This window comes from Notechis scutatus, chromosome 4, assembly GCF_049901735.1.
Source record: "Notechis scutatus isolate UNSWTSFEM ecotype Mainland chromosome 4, rNotScu1.2, whole genome shotgun sequence".
In the NCBI taxonomy this organism is placed as follows: domain Eukaryota; kingdom Metazoa; phylum Chordata; class Lepidosauria; order Squamata; family Elapidae; genus Notechis; species Notechis scutatus.
In genome coordinates, this window is record NC_142012.1 from 112,486,176 (window position 1) to 112,507,005 (window position 20,830).

The 20,830-nt window shown below is 36.8% G+C and overlaps 2 protein-coding genes across 9 annotated transcripts in view; one reads left to right on the forward strand and one right to left on the reverse strand.

The window, feature by feature from the left end:
- On the forward strand, positions 1 to 18,953 carry SFXN4 (sideroflexin 4). Of its 7 annotated transcripts, none has more exons than XM_087964453.1 (14): positions 1 to 227; positions 1,660 to 1,725; positions 3,494 to 3,565; positions 4,747 to 4,773; positions 4,887 to 4,941; positions 7,526 to 7,551; positions 9,780 to 9,833; positions 9,927 to 10,010; positions 10,097 to 10,159; positions 11,386 to 11,473; positions 12,800 to 12,915; positions 13,898 to 13,983; positions 16,166 to 16,274; positions 18,133 to 18,330. In XM_087964453.1, the coding sequence occupies exons 1-14, from the start codon at positions 114 to 116 to the stop codon at positions 18,274 to 18,276; spliced, it is 1,104 nt and encodes a 367-aa protein (XP_087820579.1). In that variant the 5' UTR covers positions 1 to 113; the 3' UTR covers positions 18,277 to 18,330. The 7 variants fall into 7 exon arrangements, with proteins under 7 accessions (XP_087820579.1, XP_026525653.2, XP_087820575.1 ...); XM_026669868.2 differs by having other exon boundaries at positions 9 to 152; positions 17,619 to 18,953; XM_087964449.1 differs by having other exon boundaries at positions 9 to 152.
- Positions 18,667 to 20,830, reverse strand: part of DENND10 (DENN domain containing 10) — a 14,137-nt gene continuing 11,973 nt past the window's right edge. For both annotated transcript variants that reach the window (XM_026669893.2, XM_026669901.2), the window contains exon 9: positions 18,667 to 20,651. In XM_026669893.2, coding sequence (XP_026525678.1) covers positions 20,475 to 20,651 — 177 coding nt within the window. In that variant the 3' untranslated portion in view covers positions 18,667 to 20,474. The remainder of the gene's footprint in view (positions 20,652 to 20,830) is intronic.

Consider the following 20,830-nt stretch of genomic DNA (forward strand, 5'->3'; position numbering starts at 1 on the left):
TCAAAGGCGAGGGCGGGACGGATCCCGCAATAGCAAAAAGACCTCCACGGGTGGGTGACTTTTGCAGACGTTTCCCGGAACCAGCCGCTTTCCGGCGCGGCCATCCGAGCATCATGGATTTGAATTTGCAGTTTTGGAGAAACGAGGGTCAAGTACGGTTCACTATAAAAGGCCTGGCGCTGCTATCGCAAAGGGGCGGAGATCAACTTTCTAGTGCAGCCCTGGAAGTAAAAAGATGAGCCGGGCGGGAATTGTGGGTGGTGGGGAAGAGAAGGTTTTGCTTTTGGCTAGGTCGGGGGTAAAGGGCGATCGGAGGACTAAATGGCTTCGCCCTCGCCTGGAAACCCAGGACATGTGGAAATTGAGATACGGGAAAAATTGGCGGGTGGGGTGGAAGGAGTTATTTTTTCGATCCGGCCAAATACACAAGCAAACGTTTTAAAACGAAGGAAAAGCAGCACAGCGAGAAGTGTGACATTCCCATTCCAGGACACTCAGTAATTATTAAGTCCAGTGTGATTAAAAACATAGTTTAATAAATGAGGGCATGCTGGAGATATTAAACTTGTTCTTTCCTAAAGTCTAGTCGGAAGTAAGCTTTACTGATTTAAAGGGAGCTTACATGCTTTTTAATGGATATAGTATCACCCCTTGCATATCTGGATTAAATGGCATTTTATAGCCACAAAGCCTTTTAATCTATCATTTTTCAGTGGGCATAATCTCATTGCCCTAAAGAAAAGGGATACTCTTTGATTGTATCTGAAAAATTTGGTCCTGAGAGCCATACAGTTTATTTTAAATTGCTTTGCAGAGTTCTTGGCCTCTGCTGCAAATAATATTTGCTCTGAAGTGAAACCTATACAGCATGCATTAAGGGTGAGAAAACAAAACATCCCTTTTGGTTGTACTAGGAATCCTGAAATGTACTCAGAGCGTGTGTTGCCCACTATCAATGCAAGGGGAGAAAGAAATTCCTTCAACTCTGTGAGATAATTGTATTCTAAGCTCTGGGTTACCCTCTAGATCAGGGGTCTCCAACCTTGGTTGCTGGCTGGGGAATTCTGGGAGTTGAAGTCCTCCAGGCTTAAACTTGCCAAGGTTGGAGACCCCTGCTCTAGATGACAGTCCCAACATTGGGGGTTCTGCTTCTTGCCCAGTTGATTTTCAGTAAGTAGAACAGGTGTGGCTTAATAGAAATGACTTTTATATGAACTTGTTTTTGCAAGTAATACTATAGTAAAAGGTGGTAAGCTTAATGTTTCCATTAAAAACAACCTATTTTCCATGCTTGCAAAACAGGTGATGAAAGAATATTTTAGCTCCATCTTTCCTCACATATATCAACCTTTACGCCAAAATACACCCGTCCCCCAGTTGAATTTTCTTGACAATGATGTGATCCTTTACTTGAGTCACTGAGTTTCCATGAATCACATACAAGAAACATCAAGCATAAAGTTTCAGAGGGCTGTGGCGTATGCTTTTGATGGGTGACTTGACTGTGCTGAGTATATCTTGTTTAATAAAAAAAATACAGGTTCAGTGTAATGGAGAGCAACTTTGGCTTTGATGTGTGGATGTTGGCCAATTTTGACTAATTTCAGTATCACTGAAAAAATATATTCAAGCTCAGGTATCTTAAATCTCTTTCTTTAGACATTTTACGAAAGGTGGAAGCACTGGGTAGAAATTTTGGACCCCTTAGTCATATTTACACGTGAGGTAAGGAACCTACCTATGTATTTAAGCTTTGGATATTAAAACTTGAAAGTAAGCTAGGAAGCATTTCTGTGAGTGTGTTTACATACAACTTACCAAATTAGTAAATTGACTTATTAAAAATTTACAGATACTCTCTTGAATACTGATTGCTTTATTTAGCAACCATTTGAAATCATGCTAAAAAAAGAGTTAATTGGATTGAGATAGCTGGCTATAGAAATTGAATAAATGACAGCATTGTAATCAAATTTTGCATTTATGACCATCACAGCATCTCACAGTCACATTTGTGTGTTTCCAAACTGACTTACAATAAGCAAGTTAACGGTGAACGAGGAAGCAAAATGTAAATTGCAGTCATAGAGTTTACTGATAAGAGTGCAAGTCCCAATTATGAACTCAGATTGACGATTACCTCTAAATCGGGTGTCAAATTTGTGTTGTCATGTGACATATTGGGACTTTTTTCCCCCCCTTCGCTAAACTGGGCAGGGGCAGCATGTGAGGCATCTGGCCTGCGGGCCACGAGTTTGACACCCCTGCTCTAGATGCTGCCTCTTCTTCTTAGCTATTTTGAAGTAGCTAACTGAGCAATATTACCTTGTCTGTTAGATTGTTTTTTCTCCGAACTCAAATCAAGGCAATTAATATTTTATTCGGCATCAGATCTACTATATAAAGGATGTGGGAAAATGAATTTTTTCTAAGCCTTTTTTTAAAAATAAAAAAATCCTTGCATGCCTAGATAAATGGCAGAATAAGTTTTGAAAGTGGAGTAGCGAAATATAGCTACTGAAACAATTCCTAGCCATTCCTGTAACCTGTTTTATTTCCCTGGAACAAGAAGAGCCGTAAATTAACCATTAGTTTGAGACTGGCTATCATACTAAACCAAAGCTAGATCAAATAAGTGAAGAACAAGCCACAGTTTCAGACTGCATCATTACAACAAAGAACCTTAATAATGCTTAACATTTTCTCAGACAACATACAAAATGCAACCACAAGGGCCATGCAGATGGAAGAATAAAATCAGGCAGCTTGCATAAAAATAATAGTTAATGTAACCTGCTTATTATTTTTCCAGAAGCTTTCAGTCAGACTAATATTATTTTAAAGAAAAAACATTAATTTCAAAGTGTTATGGAAAGAAAGAATCAACCCATGTGAGTTGGCCTAGGATACACATAGAGCGAACCACTGCATTGCACCAAATTCAGGCTGTCACCAAAAAGAGCAATTCTGATTGCTTTTAAGCTTTGAGGTCCTTGCACTTATCGGTCAAAAGATACAGGTAATTCAGCTTTTTCTATATATATCGGTATCTAACCACCAATGGGAAAGAAATAAGGCTGTTCAATTAATAGTCAATATATTTAAGAAATATAAATACCGGTACATAAATGGTTTGGGACTGGAATGAATATGCTGTGGTAAATTACTGGTCTGGACTCCTGACATCCTTCCTCCCCTTGAAAAGTCTTGCAGATCGAATTGGAGCAGCAGTTCTGGGAGAGAGAGAGAGACAAGCCTTCCCCTGATGCTTTCTTCTGGATCTATTTGTGTCCTAGAAGCTGTTCTGAGTTTGTCCTTTCACCATCCACTTAATCTGTGAGAGTGGAGTAGGGAAGAACCATGCCAATTCTGGTTGGTTGTATTTTGTGTCGCAAAACACTCTGTAGGAAAAAATGATAAGATCTCAAGAAAAGAGATGTTTATTTATAGGGGAAAAAAACTCAGTTTATTTCCAATTTTTTTGTAAATACAGGCGGACATTAATGCATCGAGAGATCTTTTACTGAATAGTGGAGAAAATGTAATGTCTTCACAAGATGAAAAGGTACAGTGATGTTTTTGAACATATTTGTATATTATTCTAGTGTGAAAAAATGATTAGGTTTCTTGTTGCTGTGCCCTGATACCTAGGCTGAAACTTGAGGCACGGAGAGAGGAACTGACTTCGTAACTGCCTTCATTTTGACCCTACCTCTCCCCAAGTGAAGCTAAACACCGGCTTTGTTCATGTAATACTATCTGTAGAGTTGTCATGTGTTGATGCTGTTGAACACATTTCTGCTATGACATCAGTAATTACCCCTGTCCCATGATAGCCACACTTTGAACATTGTGATCTGAAAATAAGCCTATTAATGTGAGCAGTATTTGTATATAGCAGTTCTGTATAACTATGTATCTCAGTGGTGTACAGTCTCTCAAAGTGTGGACAACGGGACCTAGTTCACTTTTTCAACAGGAATATCATGAATAGAATTTCTACTGTTAATCTCCAATCTTTTTGACACCAGGGACTGATTTTGTGGAAAACAATTTTTTTCATAGACTGGGGTGGTGGGGGAGAGTTTGCGTGCTATCTAGATCCTGCACATGCACAGATGAAGCTTCACTTGCTTGCCTGGCCGTGTTCCTAACAGTCATAGATCGGTATCGATACATGGCCCAGCTGTTGGTAACCCCTGTTCTATAGATTCTGTTCTGTTTCCACTCAGAAGTCCATAGGTATGAATAAGTGTATTCTAATGTCTAATCATCAAATAGAGCTGAAAAGGAAATAGAAGTATGTAAAGTTTAGGGGAGTCATAATACTGACAGAACCACCTTGTAGGGGAAGTGGGTGGTATAAAATTTAATAAATAATAAAAGGTTTTTAATTAGTTTTAAAAGGATGCCATAAAAGAGAGTGACTGTAATGACACATCACAGCAAGTCAGCAATGCTGGCTAATGTAGGCTTATTTATTTCTAATATAAGTGGATCAGCAAATCTTCAAATAATTTTCTTTAGATTGTGTTGTATTTATAAGTTGGGTCAGCTAATATATTTTAGCTTGCTCTTAGTTTTTAGGGACCAACAAATAAGAATATTAGGTTTAAAACACAAGACATTTATCATTTTAAATAAGCCCATCAATGGTTCTTGAAAAGCTAAGCCATTCCACAATACATATTCAGCTATAAAATAGTCTCTGACCTATTTCTAAAATTCTGCTTTCCAATGTTTTAGATCAGAGATGCCTGGAAAATAAGTCTGGTGAGTTTTCATATTACATTTAAGAATTATTTTAACATGTTATTTTCATCTTTTAGTAGAGATGTCTCTTAATCCTTTGGGATTATGTATGTACCATATTTTTCTTTTCTCAGAGCTGTGTGAATTCCAGCACTGGTGATACAATTCCATTCTTCTTTAGAGGAGGAGGTCAGCTTCAAATCTCAGTGTATTGCAATTTGAACTCAGGTTTTCAGTTTAATTTTTAGTTTATTTTATTGTCTTTGTACCTTATACAATGAAATTAAATGTCATCTTCGGTGTACATTATAACTATAAAAATAAAACACAAACACACATCCTTCACATTCTATACAATTGAATTGAAAACCCGATATTGCATTAATATTGCACTATACAGTAGAATGATAGTTACTGCCCTGGGATAGTAGCTGTTTTTCATCTATTTGTCCTTGTTTTTATTATCCTGTACTGTCTGCCAGATGGTAATAGTTTAAAAAAAAGGGTTCCCAGGATGAGATGGATCTTTGAGAATGTTTTGAACATTCTTAAGGCAGCAGGAGCTATAAAGCTCTTCCAAAGAGGTGAGAGGGCAACCAATGATCCTCTGGGCAATGACGTTAACCCTCTGGAGTGCTGTCCTATCTGCTATTGTATAATTGGCAAACCATACACAGGTGCAGTAAGTTAAAACGCGGTCCCTAACCACCGGTCCGCGGACCGGTACACGGTCCCTGGAACAAGTCCTACCGGGCCGCTGGCTTGCTGGCGCCATCTTTTTTGATGAAAAGTGCTTCTGGTGAGCTTTTCCGGGTAGAAAGCTCACGGAAGCACTTTTTCATCAAAAGATGCCGGCGCCAGCGCTTCGGTGAGCTTTTCTGGGTAGAAAGCCATTTCTAGGTCACCGGAAGCACTTTTTCATCAAAAAAAGATGGCAGCGCCCAGCTGATGCCGGTACCGGGCCGCGGCGCCCAGCTGATGCTGGTACCGGGCCGCAGCATAAAAAAGGTTGGGGATCACTGAGTTAAAATACTCTCTATGGTGCAGCGGTAGAAGGTCATTAGAAGATTTTCATTCAGTTGTTTCCTGAGAAGTCTCAGGTAGTATAATCTCTGCTGGGCCCTTTTGACCTATTTTATGCCTTAACCACCACCCTGTCCAGTGGATGGGGATGAGAGAAATGAAGGGTCCAGCAGTAGCTTTGGAACTCTTATGATTGATGATGGATTTCAATCTAGGTCTTCCCATTTATAGCCCACCATCTTAATCACTTCCTCATATTGCTATTAGTACTGATAAACCGATGAATAACAGGAAGGAAAATCAATTGTAGTATAAAGGTCATTATTACTATTATTAATGGAGATTATCCATAGCTTGCATTTATTTTCTTGTATTCCTGGAATGCATGTTAGAATATGATCTCAGTATTAATTTATACATTTGTTTTTTATTAGTGATTGTGAATTGATAAGTATGTGAAGCAAATATATTCCAACCGATACAGACCAATATTATAAATCATGCGAAATTTTAATGTAGTTTGTTTAATTAGGGCTTAGTGTGTTAAATGCAATCAGCCATTGTAGTTGGCTTAACTTATTGTGTCAACTCTGGTGGTTGCAGTTTATTTAATAGATTGTAGTTGAAGAAAGCACGGTTTAACCAGATATCTAAAGTAAATAACCATGTCTTCTTAAGTGGCATAATCATTATTATTATACATTAACAATATCATTATATTGATATAATGAAGGAGCCTCTGTGGCGCAGTGGTTAGAGTGCAGTACTGCAAACTACTTCCGCAGCCAGCTGCCTACAATTTGGCAGTTCAAATCCTACCAGGCTCCAGGTTGACTCAGCCTTCCATCCTTCCGTGGTGGGTAAAATGAGGACCCAAATTTCTGGGGACAATATGCTGACTAAACCGCTTTGAGAGGGCTATAAAGCACGATAAAGCGGTATATAAGTCTAAGTGCTATTGCTGTTATACATTAACAACAGTTGTGGTGGCTCAGTGGCTAAGACACTGAGCTTGTTGATCAGAAAGGTCAGCAGTTCAGCGGTTCGAATCCCTAGCACCACGTAATGGAGTGAGCTCCCATCAGTTGTCCCAGCTTCTGCCAACCTAGCAGTTCGAAAGCATGTAAAAAATGCAAGTATAAAAATAGGGACCACTTTGGTGGGAAGGTAACAGTGTTCCATGTGCTTTTGGCATTTAGTCATGCCGCCCACATGACCACGGAGACGTCTTCGGACAGCGCTGGCTCTTAGGCTTTGTAATGGAGATGAGCACCGCCCCTAGAGCTGGAAACGACTGGCATGTATGTGCAAGGGGAACCTTTACCTTTACCTAACAATATCATAATTAAAAAATAGTCCAATCCATGATTTTAAGACTTCATTGTCAATTTAGCTTAGCTTAGCAATATTTGTCTTGATGGGCTTCCAGCATGTAGGAATGTGGAGAAAATTAATTGAAAATCTGTTGCATTATTGAAGCAATTAATTCCTAGAGTACAATTTTACCTTATTTTAAATAACTGACAACCTCTAAAACTTCAATTGCTTATTTAGCACCAGTAATTTCCTAAAGTAATGATGTATAAAACTCAAAATAAAACCCACAAGGCTCCATAATTCATGATATTTTTTTCCTACATACTGTAGTGCCTAATTTATCATTACTGTATACATTGACATTTTTATATTTCTATCATTCCCTTAGATGGACTGTGCTAACTGGACAGTTTTTTTTTTCTCTCTTTCAAAGGTTTTGTGTTTATTTCTGCTTCCTTGGTAAGTAACAATGAAAATTTTCAGAATATATGTATTGGAGTTTTAAAAAGAATAAAAATATAAATCTTGATACCATTGTACTAATTTTTCCATTTTTTAATTGGACTCAAGTTAGTCAATATAATCTGCATGCAGAGTTTCAATGCAGAGATAACACATATTGGCAACGATTTCTGGAGAGCAAACTGGTCTTTGCACCCATATAGTCCAAATTGGCCACACAAAAGAGGGAAATACTAGCAATTTCTGAGTCACCTTCAATTCACGGGACACAACATTTCTTTAAAAAAGATTTATTTATTTATTTTGACAAACGCTTACAATATAATAGAAATAAGAATAAACATAAGTTTAAATACATGAAGTAGGAACTAATAATTGAGGACAATAGGACAGGGACGGTAGGCACAATTGTGTGCTTATGCATGCCCCTTACAAACCTCTTAGGAATGGGGTGAGGTCAACAGATGTTAGTTTGAGGGTAAAAGAGTGGGGGTTTGAACATGTGGCAACAGAATCAGGTAGAATCAGAATCAGACATTGACCACTCTGTTGCTGAAATCGTACTTCCTGCAATCAAATTTGGAGTGGTTTACATTTAGTTTATATCTGCTGTGTGCTCTTGTGTTGTTGCGGTTAAAGCTGAAATATTAACTGGAAAGACGTTGTAAAATATGATTTTATGTACTATGTCTCAAGTCTGGTGGTATAGGGCAGGTGTAGGGAAACTTGTCTCTTTTATCACTTAGGGACTTCAACTCCCAGAATTCCTGAGTGAGCCAGAAAAGGTTCCCCATCCCTGGCCTACTGTTTTTTTCAGTTGTGGGGGAAATCAATTTTTGACTTGAATAGGCCAGGGATGGAGAATCTTTTATGGCTCATTCAGGAATTCTGGGAATTGAAGTCCATAAGTGATCAAAGAGCCAAGTTTCCCTACCCCTGGTATAGGGTATTCTGTTGCGAACAGAGGATTGTAGTACTCTTCTTGTAAAATACTTCTGGACTCGCTCAATTGTATTGATGTCTGATATACAGTGCAGATTCCAGAGAGCGGAACTGTATTCAAGTATTGGTCTAGCAAAGGTTGTGTATGTCCTAGTTTGCAAATCAGTATTACCAGAGGAGAAGCTGCGTTAGATTATATTTACAACTCTTAAAGCCTTTTTTGTGATGTTGTTGCAGTGAGAAAAAAAAGATCCTGTTTCCTCTTAAGCAGCCCAGCAATAATCACTTAGCACAAAATGTTGATAGGTGGAGAGGAGAAGAAAACAGGTGACTGGGAGAGGCTCATGAAATCAACAAACATAAACGAGAAATAAAATTTGGTGGGAGGGAAAATAAAATAAACTGCTCAGATGAAAGAAGAGATGAGATAAAAAAGGACCCGAGGGTTGGCAAAACTATTTCATTCGATAGATTATTCATTAGTACATAGTGGGAATGTACTTTAAAGCATTTTCATGTATAAATGTTGAATTGCTTCTTTTCACCTCGAAATATTGAAGAATTTTTTAAAGGTAGCCAAGAGTGGACACAAGCACATTTAGCCTCCAAGGACTCTAAAGTACATCCAAAACATTACAGGCCCACTGTCAATACATATGTTGTTTTGCGTGAGTGTATAGATCATGAGTGTCAAACTCGCCACGTCACGTTGCTGTCATGTGACATTTCACAACGTTTTTCTCATTCGTGGAGCTGGGGTGGGCCTGGCCTGCATGTGACGTATCTGGCCTGCTGGCCGCGAGTTTGACACCCCTGGTATAGATAAAGCAGCTTTGTAAATGTAGTTGCTTTCTTCTTTATTGTGCATGAACACAGTTTTATTAAGATTATTGTGATGTGTGAGTTGCCATAACCATGGCTCAATTTATGTTATCCCAAAAATATGGAGGGCAAAATACTGTTTGAATGCTTTTAAGGGCAGTGGTAAAGTAATATGCCTGGCAGAGCAAAGTGGTGCTACCAATAAAAGACTTGGTATGTTTAAGATACTCATTGATTCCAGGTGCTTCTTTAGATTCTATTGATTGGAAGTGAAGTGACTTGGGAGCAGTTACCTCATATGGGATCCTGTGGTGCCAGTAGCAAATTTGGTCCTGAAAAAACCTGGATGTTTGCTTCTGGAACTATATGATGATACTAAATTATAAAATGATTTGCTAATGCAGGTATGTATCTTTGCAATTTTATCCAGATGTATTTCCCATATAAACTTCTATTCACAGGCTGCAATTGCTTCCTTACCATACAGAACATTTTTGTCATCGTTTTGCCGGCAGGTATGGGACAAGCCATTCACTCTTATTAATTTGTTTACATTAATTTATTAACTCAAAGTGATATTGTGCATTTATAATTCTCAAATTTTGCAGTTTGTTTTTCAAACATATATTGGTGGATTCAGTTTGGCAAACAGAAATTCTGTAAAAAGACCATTGGAGAATGATGAAAAAAATGTAAGTATATGTGGCAGATTGCAACACTCTTTTTCGCAGTGTAGCAAATGGGTGTATTTTCATGGTGTCACATTTTTTGTTTACAGGAATTTTCGTGGAAACAGGCATGTCTCGCTGTTGGGAGCACCCCAGCTTTGGCTCTAGTAGGAGTATGTATGGCCAATTTCTGTCTGATTTTTGTTTTCTAATTATGCATTTCTTTTAAGGAAAAGTTGCATGGATTTATGTTTGGAGCTATTTGTTAATTTATAGAAGGTGCTGGTAATATGATCTAAAGGTTTTCCAACATTCTTTTTAAATGAGAAGGAAATTTGTTTTCAGAATCCTTGTTTACAATTGCTTCCAACCATATATTTAAATTCAGTGGGTAATGCCTAAATTAATTATCATGCTTATTCACTGGGATGTGAACTAAACTTAGTGCTGTTTATTTGTATGTGTTCATGGTTTTCCATAGATTTTTGTAGTGTCTCTGCTCTTTAAAGCTTGGTGTTCGCAATCTCTTGTTGCCAGACCCAAGTCTTTTTTGCCTAACTATTTATTTCTACCATGTCTACACTGATAAACAGCAAAGTGTCATGGAGACCATGTACTAATAAAGGAGAAAGACAATCTGTAGAGTTTATTATTTTTGTTCAGTTTCAGGATCTATAATTAAAATATCAATATTACACACAAACATAGGCCAATACTAAGATTCATACCTGATCAGAATACCTCTAGATTTCTGATTGATTTTCTTAAATGATCAACCCAGGCAACCATTTTGTGACCTGAGATTGACTTGCCTTCCCTTCCCCCAGCATTTATAGTAAGAGTCAGTTGTTTACAGCCCAGAAGCTAGATCTGGATCACCAACCAAAACATATATCGACCTGCCACAGTTCTAAAAAAAGGTTGGAATTCTACCTCAGACTTGATGTAGAACCGCATTACTGTATATTAACAAAAATGTTTTGGATAGATATTATGAGCCCATGTATATGTGTTGATGGATTACTCTGTTCTCTCAAGTCATTAGAAACTCCTTGAGACTCTGGAGAGAGGGAGAGAGAGAGAGAGAGATCATTTCCTTACAGACTTGGACAGACACACTAAACTTATTAGAAGACTAATATCCTATTTTACATCTTATTTTTAAGGGTGGGGGGAGAGAGTCCAAAAAAAAAAGTGAACGGGCTGGTTGAGAATAGACTAATTAATGTTACCATATCTAGATTGATAAACAGCAAAATGCTGTGGAGAGCATGTACTAATGAAGGAGAAAGGGAAAAACCACCCTTTCCCCATGAAATAAAGCAAAATAACAATGTCATTGACACTCACCCCTTTCTCTGTCTGTTTGTCTGTCTCTCTGTCAACCTGTTGTTTTTAGACTCTCCCACACTATTTTATAGAGCGTAAAAAGTCACTAAATACTCCAGGGCATTTCTTCAGCAAGTTCATGGCAAGTGCTCTTTTTGGTGAGTAAAAGTGTGACAGTTCTTTAAAACATTAGTTACAGGTGTTGCCTTATGTTATTTTTGCTGTGTTTTATCAGATAAGCATTCTTTCAAATATAGTGTTTGTGTTGTAAACATAATAGCTCAAAAATGTGACCATGTTGTTTTAAAATTGTCCTAGTTGAAAAAAAAGCTTAATTCAAATATTGACGAACATTGCATATTAATAATTTATTGCTGGAAATCAGCTACAGAAGTCCCGCTTCATTGTTTTTTATCATTTGTTTAATAAGCCTCATCCTAGGCAGAAAAAAAATCACTTTTTTATTGTGAAATACTGGGCATATTTCCTAGAGATGTTCCTTTAATAGAAGATAATCATTCCAGAGCTATATTAACAATTTTGTCCATAGTATCCCTAAATGTGACAATAATACGGCAGGACCAAATCACATGAAGTAATATTCTTAGTCCTGGATTTACCTCTAAATCTTGATCCTTGCTTGATAAAAGTGGTCTTTGTCAAGAAAGAGATTTCTGTTGGTAAAATATAATATAGTGATTGCATTCCAATCTACTTTTATTATTAATAAAGAATGAAATATGTTTAGGCAGAGGCTTAACATGTTTTATGGGAGTGCCATCGTTTGGCCATCCTACCCAAAGATGATTTCCTCCTGAAGTTCAGTGACAAGAAACTATGTAGAATTGATAACATAATTTCAAAGGCATTGCCTCCAATTTCTCATTCATACCTGGAATAAATTTAGTCTATTCTCCTTGAAATAACTGTAGTTACAGGTTGTTCACAATCCATTAGTTTCAAGCTCCCAATTGTTTTAATTCCCAGGTTTTTCTATAAAAAGGGGCTTTCATTTAATTCAGGAGGTCACCTTTCAAAATTTCCAGTAATTCGTATCTGTTTTTTATGCATTATTGTACATACATCATATTATTGCTTCCTCCATTTCTTTGTGGGTGCATCCATATTTTTTTTCTAAAACTGATGCAGAAAATTATGAAGAAAATTAGAATACTAGAAAATTCTGTCAGTTTGGCTGAAGTTTCAGTATGAGCCAAGTAAACACTGGAAACTAAACCTTCAGCAGTTTCTGTATAAACCAACTGATTATCAAAATCATAATTTCTGGAAGAGCCTCCAACAATGGCAGCAGAATTTAAGCAACAATGCATTACTTTTTGTGTTTAATTCTACAATATCTGCCACAAATCAAGTTATTGTTCTGCTTTGCTAACATAAATGTTATCACAAGAATTGAGAGTTAAGGCTAATAATCCCTGTTTACATTTCTCACAAAGCCTGATCTCCTCTCCTGTTCTCCGCAGGTGTTCTCTGTGCATGCAATGTGTTCACAGTCAGAAACTTTGAACGTGAGAGTGGAATTAAGGTCATGCGTAGCACAGGTGAAGTTATTGGAATGTCTCAAGTGGCAGGCAAAAAAGTAAGTGAAGGAACATATGTTTCCACTGGCTTGGTTTCCACCATTCTATTCCATTTGAACTAAACACTTCTATGCTCAATTAAATTAAATCATCACAGGGATATTAGTCATTTAGAAGGAAAGCATATCAAAAGCTACTATGACAGCTATGCATTACTTCTATTAAAGGAGGCAATAGGTGGTTTGAGCTGCTGGAAATAAAAGTGGAAAATGTGATTATGCTTGTGGATTTTGATTTGGCTCTTGGATTAGATAGGCTTTTGATCTGATCCAACCTGGTTATTTTTTTGTTCTAAATTTTTATATTTACATTTAGTAGCATTCTCCCCATCATTTATTTACCATAATTTCCTTATGAACATGCATTTGGTGTGTTTTTCCCCCCAAGGGGGAAAATTTTGGTTTGGGCCTTTGTTTTACGGGGCTTTCCAGGCTCTATAATCATAAGTAAGATTAATTGCTTTGATTGTGATTGTCCATTTGTTAAGTCCATACTGGCTTTGAAGATTGGATTGTCTTGTATTGTGATTTTTTTTTCATTTAGTTCCAAGGTCATTGTGACATATAACTCATCTAATGGAAACACATATTCTGGTAGCCCTCATTATGACGAAGATGGCCTCAGCAGCATTTTAATGGATTTGTATTTAGGATAAAACTGGTTCTTTAATATTGAGATATGCAACTCTTAATTCACATTTTGCTGAACTGATTGATGCATTAAGTTTTGTGATACATCTACTTTGATTTTCAATTTACTAGCCATCCAGAATTTCCAAGAAGTTGCCCATAATACTCAGCACTGGCCACATTAATCGGACATACTTGTTGTGGCTTTGGAAGGCCAAAAACATTAAAAATAGAGTATCCAGATTCATGAAAATGCAAGCTCTTAAGAGTTTTGAATATATTGTGGTTCTGATTTTACTTTTGTATATATATATGTGTGTGTGTGGTTTTTTTCCTCCCCCCTTCTGCACAGGCTGTAAGAGAAACAGCATTATCCCGAGGTATACTCTTTGGCGTGCCCGTGGTTATTTCTGAAACTTCTGTGTATCTCATAAATCGGTAAGATAAATACCTAGGTTTCTTCAACCAAATAAGCAGGAAAAAAAGCAAATAGAAGAGAATATTCATTATCAATAATGAAATAATATCATAATAGGGGAACTATAAGCTTCTGTTAGCCATCTTGAATATGGTCTAATTACTTCTTAATGAGATTTGAGCTGCCTGCTGATTCATCTTGTCTAGAAGAATTCAGGACCAGATAAGGTCTTTTATATGGTTTACAGAATCTGAAGTACCCCTGAATACTCCAGGAAATTTTTCAGAAACTGTGGCTATTAATTCTGTTAAGATTGTGATCTTGCTTTGGATTGATGCAACGAGAACAGCCGTCAACATTAGCAATCCAGTTAACTCTGATCGCCTATTGGTTACTAGGTACAATTTCCATGATGGTATTCTCCAGCAAGGCTGGCTCAGGAATTCTGGGAGTTGAAATCCACAAGCTATAAAAGGGCCATCATTCCCCACCCTGGATTTAAAAGATCACTTCTATCAGTATTCAATCCAGAGCATTAAAATCAAGAAAAGGTCCTTTCAGTTCATCTTAGAATGGTCAGCCGTAAACCTTCTAATAGGCAGCATTGGCCTTCTTTTATGAAATTCTCTCCCAAATTTCAACTAGATTAATGCTCTCTTCATTCGCTAATTGAAGACATACATGATCATTTAGTCTTTTGAAGGATCACAATATATCTCAGGGTCAAGTAACCTCTTAAGTTTCTTACTGTAGTTTCCTTTTTTTAAATGAACTTCAAATCCTGTACTCATTTTCAAGGATTGGTGATTTTATGAAGGTGATGCTTTATTATTCGTTTCTTGTAATTTGCTGTAGGGTCTCCCAAGAAAAGAGTGCTAAATAAAGGGGACTTCCTCATTCTGTACAAATTTTGTGGAGCTATAATTCGAACAATTACAGCCTAAAACGAGAGATTCTATATGGTGAATTCAGGGAGACAAAAGAAAAATATTCGTTGTTCTAAAATGCTTTCTATAGGTCATGCTTTCAGGATATCATACTGTGCTCTGAATCTGGAAGAGTTTTTTTGCAGTTCTCACCCCCACCCATCAAACTGTCAATATTTGGCAGCAAATCATCAAATTTTAGGCTACATTATTAATAAATAAATTATTAATAATAACAACAACAATAAAAATAAAAATATCACACTCCCAAGGAGTTGAAAATTCCATACCTTTCTATTAGAATTTAGTATCACCATCCTCCCTATAGTGCTTGGCAGTCAAAATAACAAGAATAATTAAGTTTTTCTTTGAAAATGTTTCTCTTCTCATCCAAGAAGCTTCATCAGGCTGGGTGGTGGGGAATGGAAGGATCCAAGGACAAAGCTTGTCCACATCAAGGATAAAACATCCAGACAGAAACTGAGCAACATGCAATATGCAATACAGTGCAGTGGCCATGTGGAGATCTGTACATTGGGGAAACAAAACAACGACTTCATAAACACATGGCGCATTATAAGAGAACAAACGCATCAGGACTAGATTCAGCAGTCCATCTGCATTTAAAAGATACGGGCCACTCTTTTGAAGACAACAAAGTCCATATTTTGTACAGAGGATCCTTGGTTTGAAAGAGGGGTTAAAGAGGCCATCTATGTCAAAATGGAACAGCCCTCTCAACAGAGGGGGAGGAATATGATATCATCTATCTCCAATCTACAACACAGTCCTTTCAACAGTTCCAAGAAGGCTCCACACCCATTTGTACCACTCAGGTGACCCTGATGACACAGATAAACCTCCAGGTGGCCTTAATGACCTGCTAAAAGAATGCAAATGACCAGCTGTCTGCAAGGAGTATAAATCCTTCCATTCCCCACCAATCCAGTCAGAGCTGAAAAAGCTTCTTGGATGGGAAGCGAAACATCTTCAGAAAAACAAACAAACCAGAAAGTCCAGTTTCCTTTTGGAAAAAAGTACCGTTGGGACAACCAGGACCTGGATGATTGAGAATCTCCATAGACAATTAAGAGTAAATCTAGCTGTGGAAAGTTTCTGTTTATCCATCTAAGAGTCTAAGTTATCAATGGTTTTCTGGTTTGGGGGGAGCAGATGCAAAAATTTCTTTCTGCACTGTTAAGTCAGTAATTCCAAACATCTTAAAGGTTTATCAGTGCCATGCTGTGTAATAACATATCTTTACAATCTTTTACAGCAGAAGACTTTTCCCACAAAAGTCAATGTTTTTGAGAGGGTTTCTGGTATATTTTTTCTGTTGGTTAATACTGCCCGTCTCACTGAGTTGGACTCCACAATTAAGAGAGGTAATCCGTATACTTCATTTTCTTTGCTGCTGTCAATAATCGGGTAGATCAAAGGGGTAAATGGCATTGCAGATGAACAAAAAATATAAACCCTGACGAGTAAAAATCAGAAGGGTTATATTTGCTGGGTCTCCACGTAAAAAATGGAGATGTATTTACTGGTGATGCAAGCATGGAAACTCCCAGAAACTGTAAGGATTGGATTTGGAATGCAGGTAGTCCTTGACTTACAATCACAATTGAGCCCAAAATGTCTGTTGCTAAGTGAGACTTTTGCTAAGTGAGTTTTGCCCTATTTTACAACCTTTCTTGTACAGTTGTTAAGTGAATCACTGCAATTGTTAAGTTAGTAACATGGTGTTTGAGTAAATTTTGGCCCACTTTATGACCTTTCTTGCCACGGTTGGTAAGGAAATCGCTAGAGTTAATTCGTAAATCGGTTGTTAAATGAATCTGGCTTCCCCATTGACTTTGCTTGTCAAAGGTTTAACAAAAAGTGACCACATGATCCTGAGACATTACAGCCGTCATGAATATGAATCAGTTGCCACGCGCCTGGATTTTGATCATGTGACCATGGGGATGCTACAACAAGTCATGTCATGTTTTCAGTGCCAGTATATCTTTAAAGGGCCACTAAACTGTTTAAATCAAGGACTACTTGCACGGAGATGTTCACAATTTTCAAAGTTTAACGTTTGTAGGGAGGGAAGTTTATCAGATAGGGGACCAATGTAACTTCTTTCAAAAAAGGAAGAGGATAGAAAGTACTTATATGATTTTAGAGTTTGAATATAACTGCAGTATGTAGCATATTACCACATTTTCCTAAACATTTCTATTGATTTCAGAGGATTTGGGAGGTATTTCAGTGTAGGAGACAAGATTTTTATTATTTTTTAGTAAACTTTATTAGTCTTTTGTCTTTTAAAAACAAAAAGATAATCATTACATTAACAGTTCTGTGACATCAATCTCATACAATTCTATCTTTTGTACATATTTACAAATATATATCATTTGTGCAAATATATACATTTAATCTATAAATTGCTTATCTTAAATTCCTTCATTTTCCATCTGTCTTAATTCAATCCAATTATACTATTTTCCCCAGATTTTGTTAATATTCAGACTCATCTTTCTCTTGTAACATTGTCAAGATTTTATATTATTGATTGCCTACTTAATTGTCTTCTACATTACTAATTCAGAGACAGCAATGTGAGTTTTTGATGTAAATTCAACATCCTGTGATTTCTGTAACTCATGTCTTTGTACAGAAGTGGATCCAAGTGGTTAAAATAATCTAGTAAAAAATGGAAAATGTTCTTTCTTTTTCAGATAAAGCAAAATGAGCTTGAGCCTGATCTGGTCTCTTCCACTACAGAAACAACTTTTTTTTTTTATAGGGGAGTTTAATAATGGGACACCTGGATGGTTTTCTAGGAGTGCCATTCTTCTAATGATGAAGCTGGCCTTTATGCACAAAAGGAATTCTGGTAGTAAGGTGAAAGTTGGTCTGAAATATTTTGAATCAACTGTAACAAAAAACTGAACCTAATTGGAAGTGAATGGGCAATAATCATGTTATTAATACTTCTCTGTATAGAAAGGATTTGGTTTTGTGATCAACTTATGTCCCAATAATAAAAAGGCCGTTATTCAAGAAACAGACCTCTTATCTAGAAATGCAAAATTGCATTGCAATTTGACTTCTATAGCTTTTTTTTTTTTTAATGGAAGGAGAACTTATGCAATAAAATGAGATGTTGGATTGGAGCTGAGGGCACTCACATTCAAGGCCATTCTCAGCCATGGAAAATAACTGATTTTCTATTCCTACTCTTTCTTTCAGCCCAACGTGTTCCTTTTGGAAAAAGAAGTATTGCGTATATTGCTCAGGGCTTCTGGAGAAGAGACAGGAACTAAAATCAAATTAATTATATACTGTAGAATAAAGTCTGCCCTGGTCTATATTCTTGCTCTTCTAATGTGCTAACCCTTAATTTAACTGATGACTTAGTCCTTATTACAGTCCATAGCCTATTTCCCAGGATTGCTGTAAGTCTGGGGTACAGCCCTGTCTTTCCTGGGAGTTCCCAATGCCAGGACCTATTTAAGGTGAATGTTAGCTAGGTGCTGCTACTTGTTATGACATAGAACAAGGCTGTCAAACTCATGGCCCACGGGCCGGATGCATCATGTGCTGGCCGTGCCCGCGCCCAGTTTAGTGAAGAGAAAAAAAGTTGTGATACATCATGTGATGCCACCGTGATGATGCAAGTTTGACACCTCTGACATAGAACCACAGTTCTTTACAAAGAAGTCCCTTTCTTGTATACCCAAAACTGGAGCCAACTATTAAATGCATAAATTAATCTTTAAAAAAAAAAAATTTGTTTACTTTTCTTCTGTTTGAATGAATAGAGATTATGGGCTTGATTACAAAGCCTTCTCCATCTTTCTAAGAGCTACCAAGTTGCCAGACTTTTTGTGTGTGTTTCTTATAGTTAACTGTAAAAAAATACAAGGATGTATTGATTTTAAATGCTGATCGATAAGGGAAATATTCCATATTTCATCCACACATTGACAATGAAGATAATACTATCATGGAAAAAAATAGTCATATAAAATTAAGTTGCTTTAAAAAATTTAACATCATATATTTTTGTACAAAAGCGAATGGCACATTCCTGAAAATAGGAGGAGCCCTGGTCATATTCATATCCTAATTTAGATTTTTTTAAATCATAATTGCACCTTCTCCTGTATTACATATATGAAACTCATGAATCAAAAGCAAGATTCTCAATATTGCTAGTATACATAATTGATCATAGTTAAACAGTTTCATAAAATATTAGTAGAAATAAGTGTTTAATTTTAAAAAGTCTACAATCATATGCAAGGGTATATATTTGTGAAAGCAAGAATCATAAATGTCAATTTTAAAAGCAATGCTACTGCATAGGCTCAACTGTTAACAGATTTTTTATTTTTATTTTTTTACAAACCTCTTAGTTTTATAATACAGTTTTGAATTAACAAGCTAAACCTCACAAAAATGTGTATAGCCAAATGTCCATGGCTATTGAAGGGAAAGGCAAATTTAAGCAATAAAAAAATCCAGTCCTATATTCATTCTGCAAAATATCAGATACATGCTGACATCTTACAACCCACAAGGAATAGCTCAAGAAAAACAGGAGGAGGAAAGAATTAAACCGCCTGGTTCTTTGAAGGAGAGGAGAAAAAGAATTTTATAGCTGTGTTCCTAAAAACAGCTGCTACTGGATATATTCGTATACATATTTGCCCTATTCAGTAGGACTGTTTTATAAGTAAACAGCTCCCAAACTCAATCAGGATTCATGATCACAAAAACTTGTACATACTCCTCTTCTAAAAACCCCAAATCCACCTATGTAAGATATGACTAGCAGGCACATTGAATATTTGGCAGCGTAGCCAATAGATGTAATCTGTCAAACATCCATGGATTGCTTGTAGGAAGTTACATTGCATATACAACTCTTAGGTTCAGACCCAAAGGTACTTTTTCAAGAGGCAACTTGAACATTTTACTTCTCACCCAAGAAGCTGCTTCAGCTCTTCTGAAATGTCTTCAAAGGAAAACCAGAAAGTCCAGTGTCCTTTTGAAAAAGCACTTTTCGGACAATCATGATCTGGATGACAATCTCCATAGACTCCTAGGTTTAGAGTATTAGTTGATGTAACTGAAGCTCTAACTTTCAGCCTCTTTGCAAGTTATGGATGTGCTAAGACTAACTGGAATAGAGGCAGTCTGCTAGGAATCTTGAGGGTTGTGTTCACAAGACACAATACTTGGAGATGCCAAACTGAAGAAGGCTTATTTGTGTACTTCTAAAAGTGTTCGTGTCATTAACAATTTTTGATTTCCATTAGGGTACTGATTGGGCTTGGCAATTACTATTTCACTTTAATGCACAGCTCAAACCATTGTTATCTTCAGGCCTTTGCAGGAAGAACTGACAATGATATACTATAGTCAATGTTTTATGGCACATTGATGCAATTTCAAGCCTGTATCATTGTTTATCCTCTCCAGAAATGCATATTTAAAAAAAACTATCTTCCACAGAATTCTTTACGTAAGCATTATGGTAAAGAAGATTTTGTTTTTAAGTATTCCATTGAGGTTTATTTACAACATCATATTTTAAGCATTTGTTCAGCAGCTGCCAAATGATAAAGGAAATTTTCTGTTGCTGGTGGGAATCGCTTTTGTTTCAGTGCTTCTAAGTTGAGTGATGGCTTCTCACCATCATGAATGACTTCTGTGAATGAAGCCAGATTTGTCAAGATTTCCTTTGTCTTCAATGAAACATCCTGCAGACACATTTTAGAATAAAGAGAGCAAACATGAAATAGTTGGTTAAAAACAAAAGCTCCTCTTACTCTTGATATGTATCAGCCTATGTTAGGTCAGTATAAAAGTTTGTTAAAAACAATAAAGGTGGGATACAAATAAATAACAGTAAGCCAAGTCCTATAGATGCTTTCTGAGA